Source organism: Medicago sativa, chromosome 6 (genome assembly GCF_051527215.1).
Source record: "Medicago sativa cultivar Bolivia chromosome 6, Bolivia_mono, whole genome shotgun sequence".
Classification (NCBI taxonomy): domain Eukaryota; kingdom Viridiplantae; phylum Streptophyta; class Magnoliopsida; order Fabales; family Fabaceae; genus Medicago; species Medicago sativa.
This window is the reverse complement of record NC_140754.1, coordinates 8,610,683-8,638,028: the sequence shown is the minus strand read 5'-3', so window position 1 is coordinate 8,638,028 and position 27,346 is coordinate 8,610,683. Positions and strand designations below refer to the sequence as shown.

Sequence of the window (27,346 nt, the reverse complement as noted above, 5' to 3'; positions counted from 1 at the left end):
GGCACACTGAGATGGAGACAAACTGTTATAAGAGACTGACTCAGAGATGGGATACTTGACAGACAAAGCAGAAGAGACATTACTGCAGACATAGTCTTGCAGATGAGATGGAGGATTTGATATTCTAGAGGAGTGTCTGATAATAGGAGGGGGTGTAGGAGATGATGGTTCATCATGGGAAGGTTCAGGGTCAATGAAGGTGGTAGGAATGGAAGGTGAAGTATGAACAGGTGGGTTACTTGTGGTGCAAGAATCTGAGGAAAAATAGTCCCAAGTAGTGGTAATGGAAGAGGGATTGGAAGGATATGGTAAAATATGCTCATGATAAACAACATTTCTAGAAACATATATTTCTCTAGAGTTGAGATCTAAAAGAGTTGATCCTTTGAATCCAACTGAGTAACCTAAAAATATGGATTTTCTAGCTCTTGGGGACAGTTTGGTTCTGTGTGCTTGAAGAGTGGTAGAATAACATAGAGAACCAAAAACTTTGAAGGATTCAAGATCAGGTAACTTGTTGTGAAGTAATTGCTATGAAGATTTATTGTGTAGGTTAGGAGAAGGGACTCTTTAATGATGAAAGTGGCATGTAGGAGAGCATATGACCAGTAACATGAAGGAAGTTTGGATTGGTAAAGTAAGGCTCTTCCTACATTAAGGATGTGTTGATGTTTTCTCTCAACCCTACCATTTTGTTGTGGTGTTTCAACATATGACCTATGATGTAAAATACCTTTGGAAGCATAAAAGGAAGAGAGCAAAAATTCAGGTCCATTGTCAGTTCTTATGGTTTTAGGGGTGATTTGAAACTGGTTTTCAATGAGACAAATGAAATTTTTGACATGTTGAGAGACTTCAGACTTGGATTTTAAAAGGACAATCCAAACAAACCTACTGTAATCATCTAGAATGGTGAGAAAATATCTATGGTTATTAACAGAAGTGGTGGACAAGGGTCCCCAAATATCAAAGTGCAGAAGCTGAAATTTACTAGTTGCAGCAGATAAACTTGAGGGAAAAGGCAGTTTTCTTTGTTTGGCAAATTGACATATATCACAAGTTGCATGAGAATCAAATGTAAGACTAGGATATAGTTGAGACATATAAGAGAGCCTCTTATTTGAAACATGACCTAATTTGAAGTGCTATAAGGCAGAAGAAGGAATGGTAAGATTGACATCAACATTATTAACAGTGACTTTATTGGTTAAAAAGGAATCAAAAAAACCTATGTCTAATCTATAGAGACCTTCAAATTGATTACCCAAACCAATTATCTTATGGGATTGAAGATCCTGTAAGAAACATTTCTTGTCATGAAAGTTGGCATAGCAATTCAGGGACTCACAAACTTTAGAGATGGAAATCAAGTTTAAATTGAACAAAGGAGAAAACAAGACATTATCAAGATAAAATTGAGGTGAAAAATGAATGGTACCAGCATGTTCAACTAACACAGATGTACCATTAGGCAAATTCACAGGTTTAGGCAAGATTTTGTGATATGAAGTGAACCAGTGTGTGGAGGAAACAATGTGTTCATTGGCTCCTGAATCTAAGAGCCATATATCAGACTTTGAAGTTATGGAACAAGAGAATATAGAGGATATACCAGACACAGAGGTGGAAATGACATTATTGGCACTAGAAGGAGAAACAGATGATGAAGGAAGCAAGTTTACTTGTTGAAGCAGGCTAAGAAGCTGATCATACTTCTCCTGAGAAATACCAGCATTGGATGAATTTGCATCATTACTATTTCCTGGTGGTGCTTCAATATTTTCATTGCTACATGAAGCATTAACAGAAGGTGCTGGCTTCTGAAAATTGGGAGGATATCCATGCTTGGCATAGCAGTAATCAACTGTGTGATTACTTCTTCCACAAAAACTGCAATGTCTGGGAGGTTTTGAACCATTAGAGATACCTTTACCCCTCCCTTGAGACTTGTTGCGTGAATCAAAATCATTAACCAAGGAGATAGATTCAGTTACAGAAGAAGCTATAGAGTGATTATTGCTTTCTTCCTGAACCACTAAAGAATACACCTTGTTAATTGATGGAAGAGGATCCATCATCAAGACTTGAGTCTTAACAACAGCAAATTGATCATTAAGTCCAGTAAGAAACTGAATGACTTGATCTTCAAGTCTGAAATTACGTGTTTCTCTCATAGCAGCACAACGACAAGGATGTGGACAAGTGCAATGTGGCATAGGTCTGTGAGAGTTCAATTCTTCCCATAGAGCACGCATTTCAGTGAAATACTCTAATACAGACTTAGATCCTTGCTTCAAGTTGTTGATTGTTGAACGAAGAGTAGCTATGCGTATTCTATCAGCTTTAGAGAAGCGTTCTTTGAGGTAAAGCCAAGCATCAATGGCGGTTTCATGAAAAACCAAGGTTTGAGCAATTTGAGGCGAAACAGAGTTGATAATCCATGATTGAATAAGATGATTGCAGTGTTCCCAGGCACTGCGATTCAAATCATCCTCATCAGGAACTTCCATAGAACCATCAGCAAACTTCAATTTGTTCTTCGCGCCAAAAGCTCGAATCATGGAACGACTCCATGCGAGGTAATTGGATCCATCCAAGAGCGGTGTAACGATAACAGAATTCGGTCCCTCACTTGGATGTACATAGAAAACAGATTCAGTATCAGTTTGATTATTGTTACGAGGCATGGCAAAGAGAGCAACAAGACGAGACGAGATAAAGTGCAAACGAGTTGATTCAAGGGCGAATCAACAAGGAATCAAGAAGAAAAACGAAGAATCTGAAGAAAATCAAGGAAGATTCATGAAGAATCCAAGGCGGATCGAAGAAGAAGATGAAGAAAGTTGTTGTAACTAACTTTGTAACAAACTTTCTTCATGGATATGAGAGAGAAAGAAAGGCTCTAGATACCATGTTATGGAAAATATGAAAACTGGAATTCATTTCTCTTAAGTGTAATAACAGATACAAGTAGTATTTATAGGTATACAAATCTCCTATGTACATGCTAAAGTAACTTGCTTATCAAGCTATTATCAACTTTAGTGTTATTACTTGCAATGCAAGCTATGTCTCTAGCTATACTACTATCATCTTCCTTATTCTCTAACAGGTTCCTTGCGGATGCTTATCTTCTCCAAGTCTTGGCTATCGGTTTTGCGTGGTGGTTGCGTCTTCCGGCGAGTTCCATGTTCTCTGGTAAACTTCTTCCTCCGTCTGTTTTGCTTTCCGTTTGCAGTTTCGGTGTTGTGGTCAGTGCAATTTCAAGATGTACTGTCCAGGGACCTTTCTGGCACCGCCGGCGACGGTGGCGCCGGAAAATTCACCTTCTGTTTCAAAGACCTTTGCACAAGCTGTTTCCGCTACTTGCAACATCCATGTTAATAAGCTTCAATCCAGGAACACATCCAGATATCCATTTGTTAGATATGAAGAATTGAAGAGTTTTATCTTATTCTTTTTTTTTCCGTGATCAACAACTAATAACATTGTATTGTATGTGATTGAATTTTAACTGTCATTATGCATTTTGTTTATACCTCCAATAGCTTTTGATTCATCTGAATATATTGTCCTTTTTCTGCAATTATTTGCTTATGATAGAGTTAACACAAGAGCCTCTCATCAATGCATGGTAAAAAGCATAAACTCCATAAAAACACCACGTCATTGATAGTTGAATAATAAAACTAGAGGTTCAGCAATAAATCAAAAGCCACGAAAACATATATACAACCAGAAGTTTCTTCAATCCAAAAAATCAGATGAACTAGAAATTTCAAATTTAGTAGTGAGCTGCTTGATTTTCTTCTCTTCTAACATGGCCTGTTTGGTTCAGTTTTGCTTTTTAGTTTTTTAAAACTATTTTATAAATTTGTTTTTGAAAACTGGTTTTTAGAAGTAAATAAAAAAAATCTGTTTGGTAGTTCTATTTTTAAAAACTATTTTTGAAAAGAGAAAACTAAAAAACTTGTTTGGTGGGTTTTTACAATAGTGAAGACAAAGTTTCAAATATTTACAATAGTGCCATTAATGAAAAGTCTTGATTTTCCGTGTGTTTTTGAAAACAAAAAATCCAGAAGCAAAACATCTTTTAGATGTTTTCGTTTTCAGCTATTTAAAAACTGAATTCTGAAACAATTTTTCAACGCCGGTGACATAAAAATCCTTATCAAACAGATTTTTAGTTTTAAAATTTTTGAAAACTAAAATAGAGTTTTTAAAATGCAAATCAAACAGGCCCTAAGTGTTGCATATGGCTATTGGTGAGGGCTTCAATCATATTAGCTACGTCTGAACTTGCCTCAACATTTTGAAACAACATGCCTTTGGCAAATTCCATACCCAACAACAAGCCAGACCATCTGCAGTATCCGAGTCCGAGACCAACAAATGATACCAGTAGCTTGTCGCCAACACCATACCATTCGAGTCTTTCACAACTGCGTCCACATTCAGCTTATAGTGGTGACCAGATCTAGGAGGAACGCACCACACAACAGACCGCTGCATTGGAATGTGAGATGAACTCTGGTTTAGAACAAAACACAACTTTATTCGCTTTCTTACTCACTCCTTCTGCTTTTGGTAACATAATACCATCAAAAGATCTTTTATTTCTTAATGTCCGCATTTCATACAAATAGGCAATAACAAAGACCATTTGGAAGGTAAAAAACTACACCAAGAGACGACAGGGAGCAAACCGCTTTAGATTACTCGCACTCCATAAACAAGTGATTAATAGTGTCATGGTGTTGATTCAACAAACAACAAATAGGCGAACATAGAGGAGTATTTGATGCTTTTTTCCTCACATTATTTTGATTTATCATAACTTTCCAGACCCATGAAAACATTGTTTTGACATTTTCAAAATTTCTAAAATGCTCAATCTTCAATATGCAATTATATTTGTTGTGTATTTGTGGTTGATTATGAAATGTTTTAGGGTGAAAAGTGACTTCTCTATCCCTTAATAATTTTAAAGATTTGTTTTTGTTGGGATGATGTTAAAACAATAAACTTTTTTCAGTTTATTTTGAATTTTTGAAGTATACAAGAAATTGTTATTTTTTTAGTATTTTGAAGTATGAAAGAAATTGTTATTTTTTTTAGTATTTTTCTCATATTCCAAAATTTTCAGTCCCACATGGTATGGTTTAGAGAGAATCTATAAAGTAAATCTATTTTCCCTAGAGTAAATCTATAAAGTACCAAATAAGTTTAATGTAGGCAATCATAGTTTATACAAGGTATAATCCAAACATGAACTGTTGCTAGTTAATTAGCAGTCTATTTCCAGCTAATATATAGCCTATAGGTTTTAGGCCATTCTTCTTGTCTTTACTTGGTGTCTTACTAATAATAGATATTAACATCTCCTTTGAATTTTAATGCCTTGGACCAAATGACAAGCAAGCAATAATAGATGTTGATTGATTAGAAATTTGAAAGTAATGTTTAGATATTTGAAATGATCATCAGATAGAAATTTAAAGTGATGTTAGAAAATTTGAAACAGTTAATGTGTAGAAATCATCAGATTGAAATGGAATGCTATGATACAATTATCCCATGCTTTTATAAGGCCTCAATATGGATCTTGATTCGCTTGTTCTATCATAAGAACACTGAAACATAAACCTTCAACATTTGCATACTCAACCATTTTGCCTCTAAATATTCATACTGCATAGTACATTATTTCATAGCCTGCTACAAATTTTATTAACAATACAAGCCAACAGATTAACCTTGTACATTTTTGCCTCTTTTGTGTCAATGTACTACATAAAATGTACTACATGTTTCTGCCACTGTTATGTACCCCTATGCAGATTCTTAAAATACAATTATATGCCATTTGTATATATGCAAATGAAAGAAAAATAACACTAGTAACTGAATTTCATACAATTATATGAAACATTATTTATATTGAATCAAAATCACATAATAAGTCATACTTATATGGTTTACATTTTAAATATAACCAGCACCTCACACTAAATGCATCATATTTTTTTACAATAAAACAAATTCAAGAGGACATGACACAACAACAATTCCTAGAATAAATGACTTTAATCTAGTATTGTTTAAGGATGACCTCCTTAATAACTTTGTCCAAATTCATGTATGAAAAACCACCAGGTCCTGTGTCCTCTTCTGCCTTCTTCTTGAACTCCAGGACCTTTTGCTTCATCATCTTTCCGTTCTCTCCCACCATTAATACATTGACTAACTTCTCGACGTCATCTCTCTTCACATTTGTATCGATTTCGAGTCCAATCTCCCATTCATAGCAAATAAATCTACAGTTTGTTGGCTGATCACCAAAGAACGGCCAACACAACATTGGCACTCCAGCACATATGCTTTCAGTGGTTGAGTTCCATCCGCAATGAGTCAAGAATCCACCAATCGAAGGGTGGTTCAACACTTTATCTTGTGGACACCAACTTGCTATTAGTCCTCTATCTGAAATTTCTTTAAAAAAATCAGATGACAAAACAACTGAGCCCCCGATGACAAGATCAGGCCTAATTATCCACAAAAAAGGGTTCTTGCTGTTGGCCAAACCCCAAGCAAACTCTAAGAGCTTCTCTCGAGACATAACAGTGATGCTGCCAAAATTTACATAAACAACAGATCCTGGTTCTTTTGATTCAAGCCATTCAAGACATTTAGTATCTTCTTTCCAGAGATTGGAATTTAAAGATGCCAGGTGATTTTGTGGACTTTGATTTAAAAAAGAAGCAAATGGGCCAATGGTGTATATAGAAGGGAACATAGAGTAGAGAGTATTCATAACATCACTCTCAAGTTCATATGAAGTATTGATAACAATAGATGAGGCTCTGTGACATCTATCTGCCACTTCTGTAATAAATTTTACCATCAAATCATTAGGATCTGTAATCCTTATAAAATCTGGAAGGTCCTTCAACCGAAAGTTTTGCAAACCTGGAATCCAGTCACCAACTTTACTGTCCAAATATCCATTTGTTAGATAACTGTCATCTGCATATCGCAATTGCAAAAGTATGTCAATAGTTGAAACTTTACACACACAGACGCGCACACTCACACTCACAGACACACATACACATCAAGATTTTAAATCATGTTCCCAATAATAATTGTGGTTGTGTTGTCATTTTGATGATGCACATAATCGCAATGCGACTGATGCAACCCTAAACGTGATAACATATATAGATTCATGTACATTTCTCTTAAAAAGAAAAAAGGATCATAATTGCTACCTTTGAGTGGTAGTAGACCTTTTCGAATCAGAGTAGGATATTGAAAAGTACACAAGAAGGTAGATGCATTGCATGGAGAAAAGAAAAGGATTGGGAGTGCATGTTCTTCCGCAGCTTCTATGGTAAAAGGCATGTAACAATCAGAAACCAAGCAAGTAATTGGTGGAATAAGACCACCATTGGCAGATTGATGAAGTCTAGTAAGAAGTTCATCAAAGGGCTGAAGGAAGTTCGTCATGATTGATTGCACAAGAGGGTATATGTCTTGAGTAACATCACCATTACCTTCCATTGGAGTTAGACCATCTGGTATGGTCTCAAAGTTAAAGTCACTGAAACCATCAAGAGAATTAGGATCTCTTGATTTACGCAAACGTTTGTGATTGTATTCGGTGTTGACAAAGGTTATGTGAAAGCCTCTAAGGTGAAGAAGCTTTGCTAGTTTGAACAATGCAATGATATGACCTTGAGCTGGATATGGAATCAACACAGCATGTGGCTTTGGCTTTGCAAAATTACTCATATCTGATTTTTCTTACCAATGTTGAAGGGTGTATGAGGCCACTATAACATGGAATAAGTAATGTTACTTGTACCTATTATATAACGTAAAAAAATCTTAAAAATGGAAAGAAAAAAAAAACACGTTTCCCTTTTGAGTCATTCAAATTATTGTCTAATACATTATATTTTTTTTACTAAATATTGTCTAATTCACACTTATTTACTTTTTATTATTTTAATAACTGAAAATAGAATGACATAGAAACCATTTTTTTTTTTTTTTGAAAAAGCTAAATTAGCTCACCCTAATTAGTCTGGGATTTTTGAAAAAGCTAAATTAGCTCACCCTAATTAGTCTGGGAAAGAATCGAACCTGAAATTTTGTGGAGAAGCACACACAGATTCCAAGTCAATATCACCATAATACCTAAGTGGGTTTAAAATAAAATATAATAACATCATTCTTAAAAGGATGGAAATCAAATTACTATCAGGCCAAATCATAATGGTACACAAATTAACGTCATTTTAATGAAATGTCATGTGATCAAAATTTAATGTTAGAAGGTGAATAAAATGTCAAAACTCGGAGAAATGAGGAGACAAAAATTGTTAGAAAAAAAAATAAGAAGACCAAAATTGCGGATTTGATAAATAAGGGGACTAAGAGTCTAAAACTGTATTTAACTCTTGTTTGTATTAAAAAAAATTGCACTAATCATTATAGCATCTCCAATATAGTAAACTTTGTTCAATTCATGGAATATGATTCTCCATATTTATGATTTTTTTGACCAGATATGATTTATCTATAATTTAGATTTTCTTTATAAAATATTCCACTTAACTTTATTATTTTATTCCAGTAAAAAAGAGAGAAGACCATATTGTCTTATTTTCTTGTTGTTGTGTTAGATGACGATTCAATCCTTTTTTTTTTTTTTGTGGTGGTTGAGATTTGTATCCCAGATCTTACATATATTATCAGTTGTCTCTACCAACTAAACTAAGTTCACGAGAGGACTCGATTCAGTCCTTCTTCATCTTAATGAAATACCTTCATTTTGAAAATATCTTTCATGTATTTTTTTGTTTTTTACTTCCTTTCTTTTCCCTAGAATAAATCTAATAAAGTGCCAACAATTTTAGTATTGAAAATCATAGTTTATACATGCTATAATCCAAACATGAACTGCAACTAGTTAAGCAGTCTATTTCCTGCTAATGGCCCATATATAGTTTTAGGCCGTTCTTGTTGTTTTACTTGGTGTCTTCACTAATTAATAATGGTCATATAGTTAGATATGAAACTTTAATTACTTTAATCTTTTCTTCTTTTTCTTGGAAATTTTAAAGTAATGTTTATAAATTTAAGGCTGTAAGGTTATTTGAAATGGTCATCAGATAGAAATTTGAAGTAATGTATAATAACCATAACTTATTTTTATAGAATTCTATAACCATGACTTATTCATCAATGAAAGCTTGATCACAATTAGTTCTCTACCATCTACCTTTCACTGGTAAACAATCTTGCAGCTTGATATGAATATGATCATCACTAGTAAAGATATTGCTACAGAATATTATTTAGCTTGTTTAAATATTGCACTAATCCAGTCAAGGTTTCCAAAATCTTCAAGTATCCAATCAATGCAATGAGCTGCAGAAGAGCTCCAGTAAAGGGAAGAGATAGTATCCAATCAATGCAATGAGCGGCAGAAGGGCTCCAATAAAGGGAAGAGATAGTACCAGTCAGCCTTTTCTTAGCCGCCGTATCAGGATTCTCATTCGATCCTGATGGCAGACCGTAGTGGTTTTTTGTAAGAATCGAAAATGTTTTTCCAACAGTTGCATCTACTGAAGGTAGTGTTACTTCATGTAGTTCAATTTTCTTCTAGCGTTCTTTAGTTTCTCCTCTAGGAAGGGGCCCTGGAATCTACAAACATGTGTGATTCAAATATTTCGTATTATGTTCCAAAATATTTTTATGAATCTTTACTTGATTAGAAATGATTGGATGTATGTGTAAGAGAGAGTTTTACAATGATTGTTTGTATATACAAATTAAATCCTTACACAAAATTCAATTAAGTAAACCTCGTTTACTACCCATAAAGCACATATATGGACACCAAACATGATGTTGACACTAGCAACCACATGCGTCGGTGTCATGTCAGTGTTAGGCCCAACCACGATTTCTATGACTCTTATTCAAGATATAATGTTGGAGATAGAAGTATATTTCAAAATGATGAATCTGATGACATCTTTATGTGGGAGCCATCTATCTCGGGAACTTATACCAATAAATCATCCTACTACTCATTAACCCTAGTACTGGGGCCTGATCCTAAGATGGTAAGAGTTCGTCTTGAATTTGGAAGTTGTCTACCAATAAGGTTCGGTGCACTCATCATATGTATTTAGATATTTTATGTAATAGATGTGGTGCATCATCAAAAACCATTTGACATTTGTTGCGTGAATCGTGATTGCCCAAAAGTCATGTAGGTTTGGCACCAACGCAAGTGTGACTTTAATAACAATCCTATTAAAAATGATCTTGAGATATGATTCAAGATGCATGTAATCGGTTAGTAAAACACACCCTTTCTTATTGAATATAGGTTTGTTTGGAAGTCTAGAAATGACGAAACTTTCTCTGACATTAATAACCTCGTATGATTAATTCTTAGCCAAATTTACTCTCTTTATACTCCCAATAAGAAGATTTTTGGTTGTCCTTCTCCTATCCCTATTCCTAGATTGGTTTCTTGGCACCTTCCTCTAGAAAATGTGATTAAAGTTAATGTTGATGGTAGTTCGACTGGTAACCCTGGTAGATCAAGATTTGGGGGTCTCCTGAGAAATTCTCTAGGTGGTTGGATCATTGTTTTTGCTGGAAGTTTTTGTCATACTACTAATATTAATGCGGAGTTTCGTGCTATTTCTTATGGGTTATAAATCACTTGGGATCCTGGTTTTAGGGATATCATTTGTGAGTCAGATTGTAAAATTAACAAAACATTGACTTTTATCAAGGACGGGACGGGATCCTACCTACTCACCTTCATGCTCATTTGATTGATAAAATTCGTTCTTATATGTTGAGAGATTGAAATGTTAGTTTTGTTCATACCTTACATGAAGGAAACTATTGTGCAAATTGGTTCGCTAAATTAAGCGCCTCACTTACTCATGAGTTTAGGATCAACCCTACTTATCCTCGAGACCTTGTCTAACTGATGAAATGAAAACTCAGTTCCCCCGTTTGTTACTCTTTTTATGTCGTTTTGTTCTGCTTTAGTTTTTCCTTTTGATAAAAAAAAATAGAATTAACAACCAAAAAACCCCCAAAAAAAATCCAATAAAGATACCATAGAATTAGCAACCGAAAAACTCAAAAAAACAAACAAAGAAGATACCATAGGATTAACAACAAAAAAAAAACCTCAAAAATCAATAAAAAACAATCAATAAAGTTTAAGCTCTCAACAAAGAGACTAGGAAGATTTTAATTTCATATTTAAATTTAATTTAACACAATCCTTCCTTCCTCCTTGAATGAGTTTCCTCTTTTATGCTTGTATACAATCTATTATTACACATTTGTATATAAAGACTCAAAGACTCTATAAACTATTCTACGTGGGACTTCTTAATTTTTAAATTCAAGAAAATACTAAGAAAGATAATAATCTCTCTGGAAGAAAAAAAATCTGGTTAACATCATGGCAATTAAAGATGATAATATAAGGTCAACTAACACTGAATATACATGTCATTCTAGAATGCAATTTCTTCATTGGTGATTTCTGATAATGTAAAACATGTAAAAACTGAATTAAAACGGCTACTGTGAATTAGCTTCACTATTCTATGTCAGGAATGAGGATTACTCTATGGTGTCAGCTATCTATTGTAACACCCCTCAGAAGGTATGCGCCAAACTTGTTTCAAAGATATAGTGAAAACATTTGCAATAATGTCTCCAACATTTCAACACAGTTGTGATGTTTTTCCATAGGCTTAAATAGGTCTTTCGTCCCTGCAAATATAGGTCATTTGAATTTTCGTCCCTAAAGTTACTAATCCTTCCATTTTGCCATTGCAAATATTAATCATTTGAAAAATGGTCCTAATTACATCTGTTTAGTAACTTCAGGGACAAAAATTCGAATGACTTATATTTGCAGGGACGAAATACCTATTTAAGCCAACCACCTCGCCCAATCATCACTTGCCACATGAGCACCATGTCGCTAATGACAGCCCACCTCAGCAAACAAACCTAATTAGGACCAAAAGTCAAATGATTAATATTTGCAATGGCAAAATGGAAGGATTAGTAACTTCAGGGACGAAAATTCAAATGACCTATATTTGCAGGGACGAAAGACCTATTTAAGCCTTTTCCATATTAGTCATCTGAACTCGCAGTGAAATCGATAAACTTGCCAGAAATTTTTAACAAAATTTTTAATATTTTTTTTCATCCTTACATTTTTTCATGAAAAGTTGCTTTTGATTTTGCAAAAGTTGTCAATTTGTTTTTGGTCATGTTAACCAGTGCCCCCAGGGCACTAGTTAAGGAAACCATAAAGAGAAAGTTTTAAATTAAAAAAGACACTTTATTGACTTTGAAGGGATTGACAACACAATTTTCAATGCAATACATACTATATTTGACTCTTAACTAGTGCCCCTTACCCATTTGTTTTTTGTTATGAATCATTATTCAGATTTGAAATATGTTATTGTCTAAAAGTTAAAAGATTGAGTAACAATGAAAATTTTAATAAAAAGAGAGGTATTTTGAAATACCTCAGTCGCAGGAAATCAAGATGGTACCATGCCAAGTCTCAAACCAAGGACCACAAACTTGAGAAGAGAATCCTACAAGCAAGTGATCCAAGGGAAGCTGGCAATAATTATTGCTTCACAATTGTATTTAACTAAAGGTTCCCTCTCGGTTAGATTGACGGCATGAGCTAGGAATAAGAAATGCATATTTTTTAGATGGGAAACTATATTATACGTTTGGTTTAAAATTAAATACTCTCTATCAAACTTTTATTTGGTTTATTTTATTATATGTATCTATCTTTCTAAATAGAAGTTTTAATTTGTTTGTTAAAAAAGTGTATTTATCTATTTATTCAGATCGGTAAAATATATCGAAAACAACACAAATTTGGAGTCGTTAAAACAGAAAATAATTAAACCACGAACAAACTCAACACCAAGTTAATGACATAAAACAACAAAAATCTACAAATGTGACAAAATTAAAGGGATAGATACATTGGATTTGTAACATTCACAATTGAGTCATTGGTTGAATATGAATTTGGTACATTCTATCATATGTATATCTATCAAACTTTCTTTGAAAAGAAGTTTGTTTTCTTCGGAAGCTCAATTGACAATACCGATATTGTTAGATTGAATACCTTCACTTAAGTCTGAATGTGAGATGTGTAAATTTCAAATGTCTGACACCTTGTCTGTAAATCCAAAAAAATAAATTATTTTTTATGACTACAAATTACAATCACTCATTCAAATCGGTAAAATATGTATAAAAAATAAACAAATTTAAGTTGTTAAAAATTGAAAAAAAAAGGATTTATTAACAAACAACATTAAGTTAATAACATAAAAACTCATTGTGATTTTCCTACGTCTGGAAGGAACATTAAGTTACTAGCTCTCTACCACTAGTAAACAATCTTGCTGCAGGTTATTATAATCACCAGAAAAAGGAAGGAACATGTTTCTACATTAGGATGCCATCATCACTTTATAAATTATTGCTTCAGAAAACATAGTTTCTGATTCATCTATGTTATTGTCTAAAATAGTTATTTCTCATACCTGTATCTGTATCGTACCAGATACCATACCCGTACCTATGCAACGTAGGTGATTTCTACTTTATTTCCGCATGATGAGAACAAAGGGTATACTCAATTCAATCCGTTTGGTCTCTGTCACAATTAGTTCTCTACTATCTTTCTCAGTAAACATATTTGTTTGTTTACCTGATGCTCCTAACATTAGGATGTCAAATGTTGTTTCTATTGTCGATTCTTGATGCCATCATCACTTTATAAATTATTGCTTCAAAAAACATAGTTTTTTATTCATCTGTTATTGTCTAAAATTAAAAAATTTAAAGATTGAGCAACAATGAAAATAATTAAAAGGAGAGGTATTTTGAAATACCTCATATATTCACTTTGTTTTCTCTTCCACTTCCTCCATGCCAAATGCCAAGTCTCGAACCAAGTTTCACAAGGTGGAATCTTACAACCAAGTGACTTCTTAGGAAACAAGCAACAATTATCACATCACAATTTTATTTAACTACAAGCTTGTGCTTTTTCCAAACTAAAGTGTTTCCAATTTTTTGGACTGAGGCCAAAAGTTCAGAGAATGTGTATTGGATTGTTATGTTATGGGTTGAATTTGAAATGATCTCTTTCAACACTTTTACTTTGAGAGACATGGATAGATAGAATAAAATAATAACATCTAAAAATACTTTTTTTAATATGTGTATCTATGGATGTGATAAAATCAAAGTGATCGAAGTAACCTGCTTCTATATCTATAATATTGACATCCTTTGTAATTGATTGAATCTATAATGATCAGGAGTTGATTTGTCAATAAGAACCCAAAAAATATCGCGACAATATGAAAAATCAAACAATTTTCTCAGAGTTCAAACGGTTATCGTTCTTATTCGTTACCAAATGACTTCTCAGGAAAATGGTAAGAATTATCATTTATTGAATAAGAATGAAAATAAAAAAATCCAAAAAAAAGATATTTTAAAATACCTCGTATACTTGATTCCTTAACTCCTCATTTACAAGCTAGAGCCAAGGTTGAGGCATAAACCTTAATCTATTAGACCACTTGGGAGTAGGTGTGAATACATAATAAACAAACATATTTGATTATGGGTTAATTAAGTTTATGGTCCCTGTAAATATTAAAAAATTTGTTTTTAGTCCCTACAAAAAAATCACAAATTTTAGTTCTTGTATTCCCTTTAGCATCTTTAGGGACCAAAAGTATGTTGATGGCAAAATTTTAGAAGGACTAAAAAGGCTGATGGGAAATCTGACAGGAACTGAAAAATGAGAAAAATCGAATAAAAACCACGTAGCATCGATTTGGTTACATTTGGAGTACATGTTGATGATGGAATTGAGAATTCAAGGAGTTTTGTTGAAGAATATATCTATGAAGACTGAAGCGTGGATTGTTTGACCTAAGTGGAGGTTTTTTGTGTTGGTGGAGAAGGATGGAAGAGTGGTGAAGGTGAATGTGTTGAAGGACCAGGTTTATTGATGTTGAAGGTTTGGTCATGATGGAGAAAATGAGGGATTTGAATGGGTTGAGTTTGTGGAGCTAGGAGGACATGGCTGTATGTTGATTGTGTGTTGTGTTTCTGTTTCTTTTGGATTGACATAGCAAGACCAAATTCTGCGTACGTTAAAAAGTTTAGAAGTCCCACATAGAATAGCTTACAGAGTTTTTGAGTCTTTATATATTAATGTGCATCTAAATTATAACTTGTAAGAAAGAGGAAACTTCATGAAGATATTTCACAATCACGAAGTTTTCTCTTTCAAACCACAGTATTTTTTATTCTCATAATTACACATTAGTAAATATATTTCATGTATTTTTTGTTTTTGACTTTTTTTCTTTATCACTAATAACCTATGAAGCACGGACACTCCTCAGATTAGGTGTGTCCCGGTGTCGGACACGTGTCGTGTCTGACACGACACTTATAATTATACTGAATTATGTCATTTTCTTAAACTACTATCGGTGTTGACGTGTCAGTATCCGTGTCCGATGTCCGTGTTCGTATCCATGCTTCATAGTTAATAAGAGATATAAAGTATTGCATCTTAACATCTCCTTTGATGGCTTGGACAAAATGACAAGCAAGAATAGGATAAAAGGTCGTATATGCCTTGTAGACATTATTACTGATGTAAGGAGATTCACTGCTTATGCTTTTCTATTTGGTATTTTGTGCAGACTGCTTATTATTGGTTTATAAGGTCTAGGGAAATGAAGAAACGTGATGAAGGCCTCAACATACAAACCACGTATACTGTGGAAATGTTGACTGATTAAGAAAATATAAGAGTTTCTTAACTTCTCAAACGAAATGTGGAAATGTTGAACATAAGGTTAGATGTGAAACTTAAATTACTTTAATATATTTTTTCTTTTTGGAAATTTTAATGTAATGTTTAGAGATTTAAGTTTGTAAGGAAATTTGAAATGGTCAACAGATAGAAATTTGAAGTAATGTTTAGTAGTTTAAATCTATGAAGTGCCAATTACTTTAATCTTTTTACTTTCTTTCTTTTCGTTAGAATAAATCTATGAAGTAACAAACCAACGGTGACTACCCACGCACAAGGTGTGCTAAGGAAAGCCACTAAAAGTTATATACAAGATGTCACAGCAACAACAGCCCCTCGAAACCGGGAGTCCAAAACAACAAGTTACAAAGCTACACCCATACAAAGAGTGGGTATCCATGTTGCATTTTATCTCCCCTGCTTCCGGCTTGCACCATCGGATCAGACCTTGATTGGTTGTTGAGCCAACATGGAAATGACATCAAAAGATATTCCATTTTGTTGAAGTCTTTCTTGAAGATCAGTTCGACCAAATACAATACCTGGAGTTTAAACTCCTTCCTTTGGTGGGTAGTGTATTCGAATTTGAACATGTTTTTCCTTATGGAATATATTTTAAAAGTATATCATCATATTATAAATGATAGATCCACCCTTTATAACTTTTGATTGCTTATACACCCATTTAAGAATCAATCTTCAATATGCATGGTATAAGTATAAAGTTGTATAGATCATAGACTATGGAAAAGCACAACAAATCACAAAAACCATACCTTAAGATCAAACCATAAGTTCATTGATTATATGTAACATTTTTACACATTTATTCAATCAAATCATACCATAAGATAACTTTACTATGTTAGTTTCTAAAATATCACTACAAAAGTACAAATCAATGGCATCAATCGCGAATAGCTGTCAAAAGTGATTTCTCGAGAATTTGTTTTTTCAATTTCTTTTGAACTTTTGATATACACAAGAAATTATTTATTTTTTTTTTAATAGTTTTCTTATATTTCAAAACTTAAAAGTCCCACATAGGATGGTTATGAGACATGGTGAACACCCTTTTGGTGATACACCTCCTACCACTCCTTATGTGGCATGGGGCAATTTTGTCCATTTATAAAAAATAAGGGGTGATTTTGTCCAAAACAAACCCTATCTCTCTTCCTTCACCCTCACTTTTTCTGTCCTTCTTTCTCTTCTCTCAAACCCTCCACCATCTCCACAACCTCAACCGACCCTTTTCTGTTTCCGGCGACGACGACGGCGACGACCAAAGGTCCAACCTTCATCCTCACTTTTCTCATCTCTCTCCCATCCATATTCTTATTTCGTCGGACTACCTCATTGCTGGACCCTTTTTATTGTGTTGGGCTCATTGCTGGACTGCATCTACAGATGTACCACTCTCTATTGTCGGACTGCCTCTATTGCTGATTCTCCATCTTTGTTGAAGGTGAGATCTATCTCAAATTTTTCCTTCAATTTGTGGGTTTGAGGGTTGTAATTTAGGGATTTTGTGTTTTGAAAATGGTTTTGAAAAATTACATTGAATAATGTTAATAATTGAAAAACAACTTTAGTTTTGAAATTGTTAAACACTGATAAACTCTTCTTAGTTTCGAAATTAGTAAACACTGATTTTGAAATTAGTTTTTCAAAATCAAAGTTAATTTTTTGCATTTAATGAATTAGGTTTAATGTTATAAGCACTTATCATGATAGTTTTCTAGGTTTTTAGTATTTAATTTGCTGATAATACTAGACTTGATAAAGATGATGAAGAATTTTGGGAATCACTTAAGCTTTAGATAATGTTGGTTTGGTTGAATGGTGTTGGAAGTATAATTGAGGATCAAGTGTTTAGGGATGGTTTACGTCTATTGCAGCTCGATTCAATTCAATCAAAATAATAGTGAATCTTCTTGATTGTCGCCAAAATTCAATAGAACATCTGACATATCTCGTGGCCAATATAGTATGATATTAAAGTTGGACATCATATAACTACGGTGTGGCATTGCCATGCACCACCATCAAGATGAATTGAATACAACCATACCTTGAATTTTGGTGGAGGGTTATCTTGAGATAAGAATAGTGAAGACTTGTGCAGCCTCTCATTCACCTTTGATCCATCAAATTGAGGTGTTGAGAATATTGTGTATTTAATTTAAATTTGCCCAAGGTTTGAGTCATTTTGTTTCAGCATGTTTAAACATCTTTCCACTAATGGGATGTGATTGTTATGCAAACTGATGATTAATGTTAATTTTTGTTTGTTACAGCTTTTAACATAATTGGTTTGCTTATGTTTTCTCTGATAGACATATAGCCTACTTGTTTGGTGGAACATTTGTTATTTGTATATTGTTCTTGTTCTTGTATCATTTGGTTTTGATTCTTTCTATATCGCAACAAAGGTCATGTATTTAAACAATTTTTTTTTGCTGTTAGACCAGACAAATTGTCAAATTGATCCAAAATCCTTGAAATTTAGGAAGAACAATTATGGCAAGCCTGAGGTGTGTCTTTCTATTCTTAATTATTTATTGTTTGTAACTTTTGAAAGATTGCCTTTGTTGCAAATATTTCTCTCCATGTTGCTTTTCTTATACATTTGTATACAGGACATTGTTTTATCTTGGTTTTCGGGTGTCAAACATTGATTATGTTTGAACCTTTTAAACCGGTGATATCTTATTTTTTCTTGGGAAGGGAAAAAGTAAGCAAAACCCTTGAGAATCGAGGTCCGGGAGTTGTTTTCGCTACGGGAAGGTGTTAGGCACCCATAACGACTATAGTAACCTATAGGAACCGTCTTTAATTTCTACGCGCGCGCTTTTATTTTTAAATGCTATTTGAAAATGTTATTTACACCTAAAATTTGCTAAGTGAAGAATTGGAGGGAGAAGAAAGTGTTTGAATTTTTATTTTAGTTGAATTGAAGGAATTTTGTTCCTTGCCTACGTACCCGATTAAGGGATCAAATCCACCGTAGTTCTCTCTCAAAAAATGTTTTTGTTTTTGTTGGTTGATTTTAAGTTTGAAAATTGGATTTTGAAGAATAGAAAGAGGCCTCAAGGGCATGAGATTAGGAAACAGTGAGGTTGAATTAGTGAATTGCAAAATATGGTCAAAGTTTGATTATTTTCATTGAAATTTGATTAAGAAAATGGAAAAGAAAAATACAATGGGATATTGGATCCCAAGGTTTATTCGGAAAAGGTTTGAGTGAAGTTGTTCACATTTGTTTGGAAAATTGGTTTTTTCTAAGTATAAACCCTAGGCATACATCTAAACATACAATCCTAAACATACATCTAAACATGCATATTCTAGCTATATAGTGATGTGTGTGCATGTGTCAGTGCTTGCGTCGGTGTACATCATTAGAGTCCATTGTCCTTTACATCATACCCTAAATACATTCTATGGCCTCTTTGCCAAGAAATTAAAATTGCATGAAGGTAAAATATTACAAAACCTCTAAGTATTTACATTTTAAACTTGGCATGAAATTGTAACTTAAAATGCAAGAAATTAGATGAAGAAGAAGATGAAGTGGGAATGCTTATGATGAATATGAAACATGAAATGGAAAGGTTAGTAGCATAGAGCAATATCAAAGGAAATAAAGCAAGAGAAGTACTAGGACATAAAGGATAGAAAATAAAGGCAAAAGAGTGCAAATATAGCTAAAATTTATTCATAAAATGCAAGAACCAAGTGACCTATAATTCTCACATTCCAATTACATTTTAAAAGGTTTATAATAAAGTCTTGGAATGGAAATTAAGGCTACATGATTTTCTTGGCATTTTAAAACAAACTTTGAACATACTTGCATTATTTAACTATTCAACTAACTTGCAAGCTAAGTAACTAATCAAAATTCATACTCATGCACTAATATCAAACACAAACAGTAGCTAAATCCTATGGAATCAAAAAGGTATAGGTCACCAACATTCATCAAGCAATTTGGATTGAAATCAAATGAATTTTCATTTATTTTTTAGCATAAAATGTCACAAAGCATTAGGAAAATTAACCACACCATGCTCACCAATTTTTTTATGTAAAATCAACACTAGAAGGTCACATAATTGTCAAAAAACACTCATGAATTTCTTTGGAATTTTTTAAAGAGTTTTGATCACAAGAACATGTAAAATTTTCACAAGATTTAACAAATGTAATAAACTATTGAAAAAAAAAAATGCTACATATTTTTTTATCCAAATTCAACACATAATAACATCACAAGAAGATCAAGAAACTAGTCAAAAACACATGAAAAAATACTTGGAATTTTTAGCAAATTTTTTGAGCATAAAGGTGTGCAAATAGCAAGAAACAGTGGCAAGAATAGCAAAAAAAAAAAACAAGGAAACACGCAGGAAACTAAGCCCAAACCCAAGCCCAAGGGATGAACGGATCCTGGATCCTCAGGGAGTTCAGGGACCGTTGGATTGATCCAGATGGATCAACCCTAGATCCAACGGTCAGGGGAGCGAACCAGCTGAACCAGACCGGTTCAAAGGCTTATATAAAGGCCAGGTGACCGGTCTAATTCATTTCACACTTCTCATTCTCTCTCTTCACTCGTTCTTCTCTCTTCTCTCTCTAAAACCCTAACCTAGCCGGAAACTGGGGAGGACGGCGGAGAACGGCGGAGGAAGATGAAGATTCATCGGAATCTTCATCTTCTCCGACGACCTGATGCTACTTTTTTCAAACTTTTTACACAGAAACGTTCGTCTTCCTCCCCTGTTTACGGATCCACGGTTATTTTTATGAAATTATGATGAAAACGAAGTAGATCGGACTTTGAACTTACGGTTTCTAGGGTTTTCAAACTTTTTCTGATCTTCTTGAAACTAAACCCCTATCTAACCTATTTTCTTCGCTGATGATGATTATAAACTTGGATTCATGAAATAAACGGTGAATCTTGAAGAATTTACATTTTAGGGTTTCGGTTTCAATTCTTTCTTGAATCTTTTCGAAGTTTTTGCTTCGATTCACCGTTTATTTATGCTTACAAGCCTTCGATGATGATTTGACATGAAAAACGAGAAGGTTTTGAGGTTTTACCTGGAGATTCGAATGAGAAGACGAAGAAAATCTTCGTGAATCTTCTTTGAGTTTCTGGTAGGTGATTTGTTGCTACGAACTGAAAAATGTACCGGTAAATTTCCTCTTCTTCTTCTCTGATTCGAATCCTTCTTCAATTCCTCTTCTTCTCCACTGTGATCGTATAAGTTCTTCGAACTTGTGCTTGAATTGCAGTGGTTTGAGTTCAGTGATGATGATTCAGCTTCGAATCTCTGAGAACTCTCACCAATTCATCGGAATTGTGTTGAATTTTGGCTTTGAGAACTTAGGGTTTGTGATTGTTCTTCTGTGTTCTTGATTGATCCTGATTTTGGATCGTAACTGAATAGAGAGAGAATGTGAAATCTGTTTGTGATGTGGCACTGAACTTTGCTGAGTTGTTTCGTTTTCCTTGGGACTGTGATGATTGGGCCTTTATATAGGTGACATGTGTTCATGATAGCCAATGTGTGCTTGCCACCTGTCTGGACTTGTAACTAATTCGGCCTCTGCTGAATTTAGGACTTGAGGGCTTTTCTGCAATTGTTGAAAATTCATGGACCAATCTGCAAATAACTAAAAAAGGACTAAAAATAAACTGGACAAAAGGACTTCATTGCAATTGACCTAAAATGGAAGTTTGACTTAGAAGGACTAAAACCTAAATTCTTAAAAGAAATAAAAAGGTGAAAAGGGACTAAAGTGCAATTTTGAAAGTTTAAAGGACTGAAATGCAATTTTTAGGAATTTAGGACTAAAAAATAAAATAAAATGAATTAAAATTGGTAATTGGAAAATAACGTAAAGTGAAACGATTAAAATTGACAAAACGGACTAAAACGAACCAATGGCCTAAATGAGGTACTTTAAAGTAACCTCTCTTTGCCGAAATTTCGTGTGAAATGACCAAAATGCCCCTGGGGCTAAAACGACTGAAAATGACTCAGATGCAAACTTAAAATGGATTTTTAACAGAGAAATGAAACAAAGGCTTATACAAGCAAAATTAAAAGACTCAGAGACAATTTTTAGGATTTAAACAGTGACTTGACACTTGAAATGACCAAAATGCCCCTAGGGGCAAAACTGACTCAAAATGGCTTCAAATGCAATTTTAAAAATGGATTTTGACATAGAATGATACAGAGACTTATTCACACTACTTGAAAGGACTTCAAACAAAATTTTGAAAGACTGAGAGACACTTGACATAGGAAATGACTAAAATGCCCCTGCATGTGAATTTTGCAAATAAAATTGAAATAAAATGCAGAGAAAGATGCAACTGATCAGAGATAGTTCAAATAGCTTGTAATGCAAGAAAAGAAGAATTGGACTAGTATTTTTAGGTCCAAAATTAGGGTATAACAGCTGCCCCTATTTAAGTTTCTTTGTCCGGAGAGTCAAGAGACGAAGTCTTAGAGTTGACGGGACGAAGATACTTAAATATTAACATTTGCACTGTTTTTGGACATAAAAATACGCTTTCAGATTTTCTGAAACATGAGTGTTATGCAACACTTTGATTATGAATGCATGACAAACGACTGGAGTCTATGGAACCTGTCATGTTATTGGGGATTCAGGTAGACACTGACAGGGTAGACAAACCAGGGATAGAAAATAAGGTACAAGCTGCTCTTTGGGTCGAACTAGTCACTTGACCAAGGAATACAAAACAAGAGATAGGTGCAAGCTGTTCTTGGGATTGAACTTGGCGCTTGACCGGAAACATAGACAAGAGAGAGGTGCAAGCTGTTCTTGAACTTGGCACTTGACCGGGAACATAGACATATAGGCAGATACAAGCGGTTCTTTGGATCGAACTTGACACTTGGTTGAAGATACAAACAGATAGGCAGACACAAACTGTTCTTTGGATTGAACTGGCTGTTTGGTTGGAGCTATAGACAAAAGGGTTGATACAAGCTGTTTCTTTGGATCGAACTTGCTTGTTGGGTTATCACCACATCATGTGGGAGAGTGCAGATTGTTCTCTTAGATCGAACTTGTCGTTTGACTGATAACAAAGCGTGAGCTAGGTACAAACTGTTCTTCAGATTGAACTTGCCGTCTGACTGATAACAAAGCATGAGCTGGGTACAAACCGTTCTTCAAATCGAACTTGCCGTTTGACCAATAACAAAGCATAAGCTGGGTACAAACTGTTCTATCGAACTTGCCGTTTGTCCGGAAGCACAGGTATACAAGCAGGTACAAGTGGTTCTTTTTTTTGATCGAACCTGGCACTTGACCAGTAAAAAGATACAAATTGAAAGTCTGGTTTAACAAGATACCAATTGAGGGTAAATTGTCATTGACCTGATTTGCAAATAGACATGACCATTTTTGTTGGCCCAAGAGTAAATTGAGAGTAAATTGACATTGATTTGAACTGAATTGAAAGTTGAAATTGACATTGACATTGACATTGGCTTGGAAATTGAAATTGACATTTGACATTCGACATTTGACATTGACATTGACGTTTGACATTTGACATTTGACGTTGATATTGGCGTTGGATATTGACAGTGACATTGGATTGGAAATTGAGATTGACATTGAAATTGGAATTGAAATTGGAAATTGACATTGGAATTGGATTGAATTTGGAATTTGACATTGGAATTGGATTGAAATTGGAATTTAACATTGGAATTGGATTGAAATTGGAATTTGACATTGGAATTGGAATTGGAGATTGACATTGAAATTGGAATTGGAGATTGACATTGAAATTGGAATTGGAGATTGACATTGAAATTGTCATTGGATGTCAACATTGGAATTGTCATTGAATGTTGATATTGACATTGTTATTGAGGTTGAGATTGCTTTGAATTTGACAATTGAAATTGAGTTGAATTTGACAGTTTGACATTGAAATTGAGATTGGAATTGACATTGGAGATTGGAAATTGCTTCGAATTTGACAGTTGACATGATTGGAATTGAAGTTGGAGAGTGGAAATTTGCATTGAATTTGGCAGTTGAAAGTTGGATATGCAACATGTATGTATGGTATAGCAAGATTATTGGATGTATGAGCACATAAAATGCATGATTATGCATGTATGAATGCTTGAAATGCATGATTGATTGGCAGTTTGACGGAGAAGTTTCACAAAGGCAGATGAAACATTGGAAGATTGGGCACGTAGTGGCTCGTGCTGCAACATATTCACAGGGGAAAAAACTCTTTTGGAGAGACCGTCGTCGGGAGACGTATCGAAACCATGGCTGAGGGCAATAAAACTTGTAAAGGAGGGACCCTTGGAAAGTCCTTGGATACAGGTCGCCGTTGCTAGGCGTGTCAGTGCTGGGTAAATATTGGATGTTCGCATCTGTGGTCAATGCTTTTTTAATATTCCATTCTTTCATTTTTCATTTTCAAACCCCACTTTTGCCTGAACCGCCCTTTCGGGTTTTCGATTCACCGGGGAATAGGTTCTTTGCATTGCCCCATTTTTGCCTGAATTGCCTTCATAGGTTGTCAATCAGCGGGGTGCTCATTTTTGCCTAAGCCGCCCTTTCGGGTTTTCAACTTAGCGAGCTCTTTATTTGTATTCTTTTCATTTTTCATTTTCATTCTGTTTTTTCATTCTTGCCATTGACCACAGATCATCCTGGGGAGTAACCTGCTTGCAACATGTATTGAAATAGACATTGACATTCATTCATTCATGCATGTTTCATTGAAATGTACTTTATTGCTCAGGTTTGCTTTCAAAATAGACAGAAAAAGATTTTTCAATTTTCAAAAATGTTTGTTTCAGACATTAACATTATCAAAATAGACAGAAAATGTTTTGCATATAGCATTGAAAGTAGAAAGAAAAATAGAGTTTCAAACAATAGAAAGGCTCAAATTGATGTAGAAGAGTGAAAGTCAGCCAAAGGCATGGCTTCACGGATTTACAAAGCTTGGAAAATGGTAATTTTATTGGTTGGTGATACATTGAACACGATGACCGCTACATTTCATAGAAATTTTGAATTCGCAAGTACAGAAGCCTCTGATGAAGATGACCATTGACAGTTGCAGATGCCCCAAGGGGTGATGGTGATTTGCCAGATATAGTTACTCGTCTTTTATTGTCAACCTCATTTTTGCATGAACCGCCCTTTCGGGTTTTCGGCTCATCGTGGCGCTCATTCTTGCCTGAGTTGCGTACAATCTCAGCGAGCTTCTTCATATTCATTTTTTTTGTCCCTAATTTTGCCTGGATCGCCCTTTCGGGTTTTCGATCCACCGGGAAGCGCATTTTTGCCTAGGCCGCCCTTTCGGGTTTTCGACCTACCACGCTGTTCTTTTCTTTTTAGACAAAGTATTTCTTGACTATATCGGCATTAACAGGATTTGGAAGCTCAACACCATCCATGTGTGTGAGAATCAAAGCACCACCAGAGAAGGCCTTCTTGACAACATAAGGACCTTCATAGTTAGGTGTCCACTTGCCCCTTGGGTCGGGTTGCTGACTTATCCTTCGTTTCAATACAAGTTCGCCTTCCTTGAATTCTCGAGGTCGGACTTTCTTGTCAAAAGCATTCTTCATTCGCACTTGATACAACTGTCCATGAGCCATAGCATCCATACGTTTCTCTTCAATCAGATTCAATTGATCATAACGACTTTGACACCATTCAGCCTCAGTTAATTTTGCTTCCATGATTACTCGAAGAGATGGAATCTCCACTTCCAGAGGGAGAACTGCTTCCATACCATATACAAGAGAGAAAGGAGTTGCCCCGGTTGAACTGCGCACTGTAGTACGGTAACCATGCAGGGCAAAAGATAGCATTTCATGCCAGTCTTTGTAAGTAGTGACCATCTTCTGAACAATCTTCTTGATGTTCTTGTTAGCGGCCTCAACTGCACCATTCATCTGAGGTCTATAAGGAGAAGAGTTGTGATGTTCAATTTTGAATTCTTCACATAAAGCCTGCATCATGCTATTGTTCAGATTGGAACCATTGTCAGTGATAATTTTGTTGGGAACACCATATCGACAGATGATGTTATTCTTGATAAACTTGACAACCACTTGTTTGGTCACATTGGCATAGGAGGCAGCTTCAACCCACTTGGTGAAGTAGTCAATTGCCACCAGAATGAAACGGTGTCCATTGGAAGCTTTTGGCTCAATTCTTCCGATCATGTCAATGCCCCACATAGAGAAAGGCCACGGGGAAGAGATAACATTGAGAGCATGTGGAGGCACATGAATCTTGTCAGCATAAATTTGACATTTGTGGCATCTCTTAGCATGTTTGTGGCAGTCACGCTCCATAGTTATCCAGTAATAGCCGGCTCTTAACAGCTTCCTTGACATGGTGTGGCCCGAAGCATGGGTCCCGAAAGTACCATCATGTACATCATGCATTAACTTCTCAGCTTCTTGTTTGTCAACACATCTCAACAAGACCATGTCATAGTTCCTCTTGTATAGGATTTCTCCGTCCAGAAGGAACCTGCTAGCCCATCGTCTCAAGGTCTTTTTATCTCTGTTGGAAGCACCAGGTGGATATTCACGATTCTGCAAGAATTGTTTGATGTTGTAATACCAAGGCTTTTTATCATTCACATCTTCATTAGCTTGATCTGGCATATTTTCAATAGTAAACACATGAGCGGGCCTATCAAGACGCTGCACTTTGATTACGGGCACATCATTCCAGTGATTGACACGAAACATGGAAGACAGAGTAGCAAGAGCATCAGCCATCTGATTTTCATCCCGAGGGATGTGATGCAGCTCAACCTTGGTAAAGTATGTCAACAGACGTCTTGCATAGTCACGGTAAGGGATTAGCTTCTCATGATGAGTCTCCCATTCACCCTTTATCTGATTAATGACGAGTGCAGAATCTCCATAGATGTCAAGGTGCTTAATTCTCAGGTCAAGGGCTTCTTCAATGCCCAAGATGCATGCTTCATATTCAGCTATGTTGTTTGTGCACTCAAAAGTTATTCGAGCTGTGAAAGGAATGTGGTTCCCCTACGGAGTTACAATGATGGCTCCAATTCCTTTACCATAAGCATTAACAGCACCATCAAACACCAATCCCCATTTGCTATTGGGATCCGGCCCTTCATTGATCAGTGGTTCTTCACAGTCTTTTGCTTTCAGATACATAATCTCTTCATCAGGGAAATCAAACTTAATTGGCTGGTAATCATCAAGAGGTTGACAAGCAAGATGCTCAGCAAGGATACTTCCTTTGATTGCTTTCTGAGCTTTGTACACAATATCATATTCAGACAAC

At 34.9% G+C, this 27,346-nt stretch overlaps 1 protein-coding gene across 1 annotated transcript; it reads right to left on the bottom strand.

The window, feature by feature from the left end:
* Positions 1–5,887: 5,887 nt before the first annotated feature.
* Positions 5,888–7,844, bottom strand: LOC146912555 (7-deoxyloganetin glucosyltransferase-like). Its single transcript, XM_085722125.1, has 2 exons — positions 7,272–7,844; positions 5,888–7,026 (listed from the first exon to the last, which is right to left on the bottom strand). The coding sequence occupies exons 1-2, from the start codon at positions 7,792–7,794 to the stop codon at positions 6,092–6,094; spliced, it is 1,458 nt and encodes a 485-aa protein (XP_085578251.1). The 5' UTR covers positions 7,795–7,844; the 3' UTR covers positions 5,888–6,091.
* Positions 7,845–27,346: the final 19,502 nt, after the last annotated feature.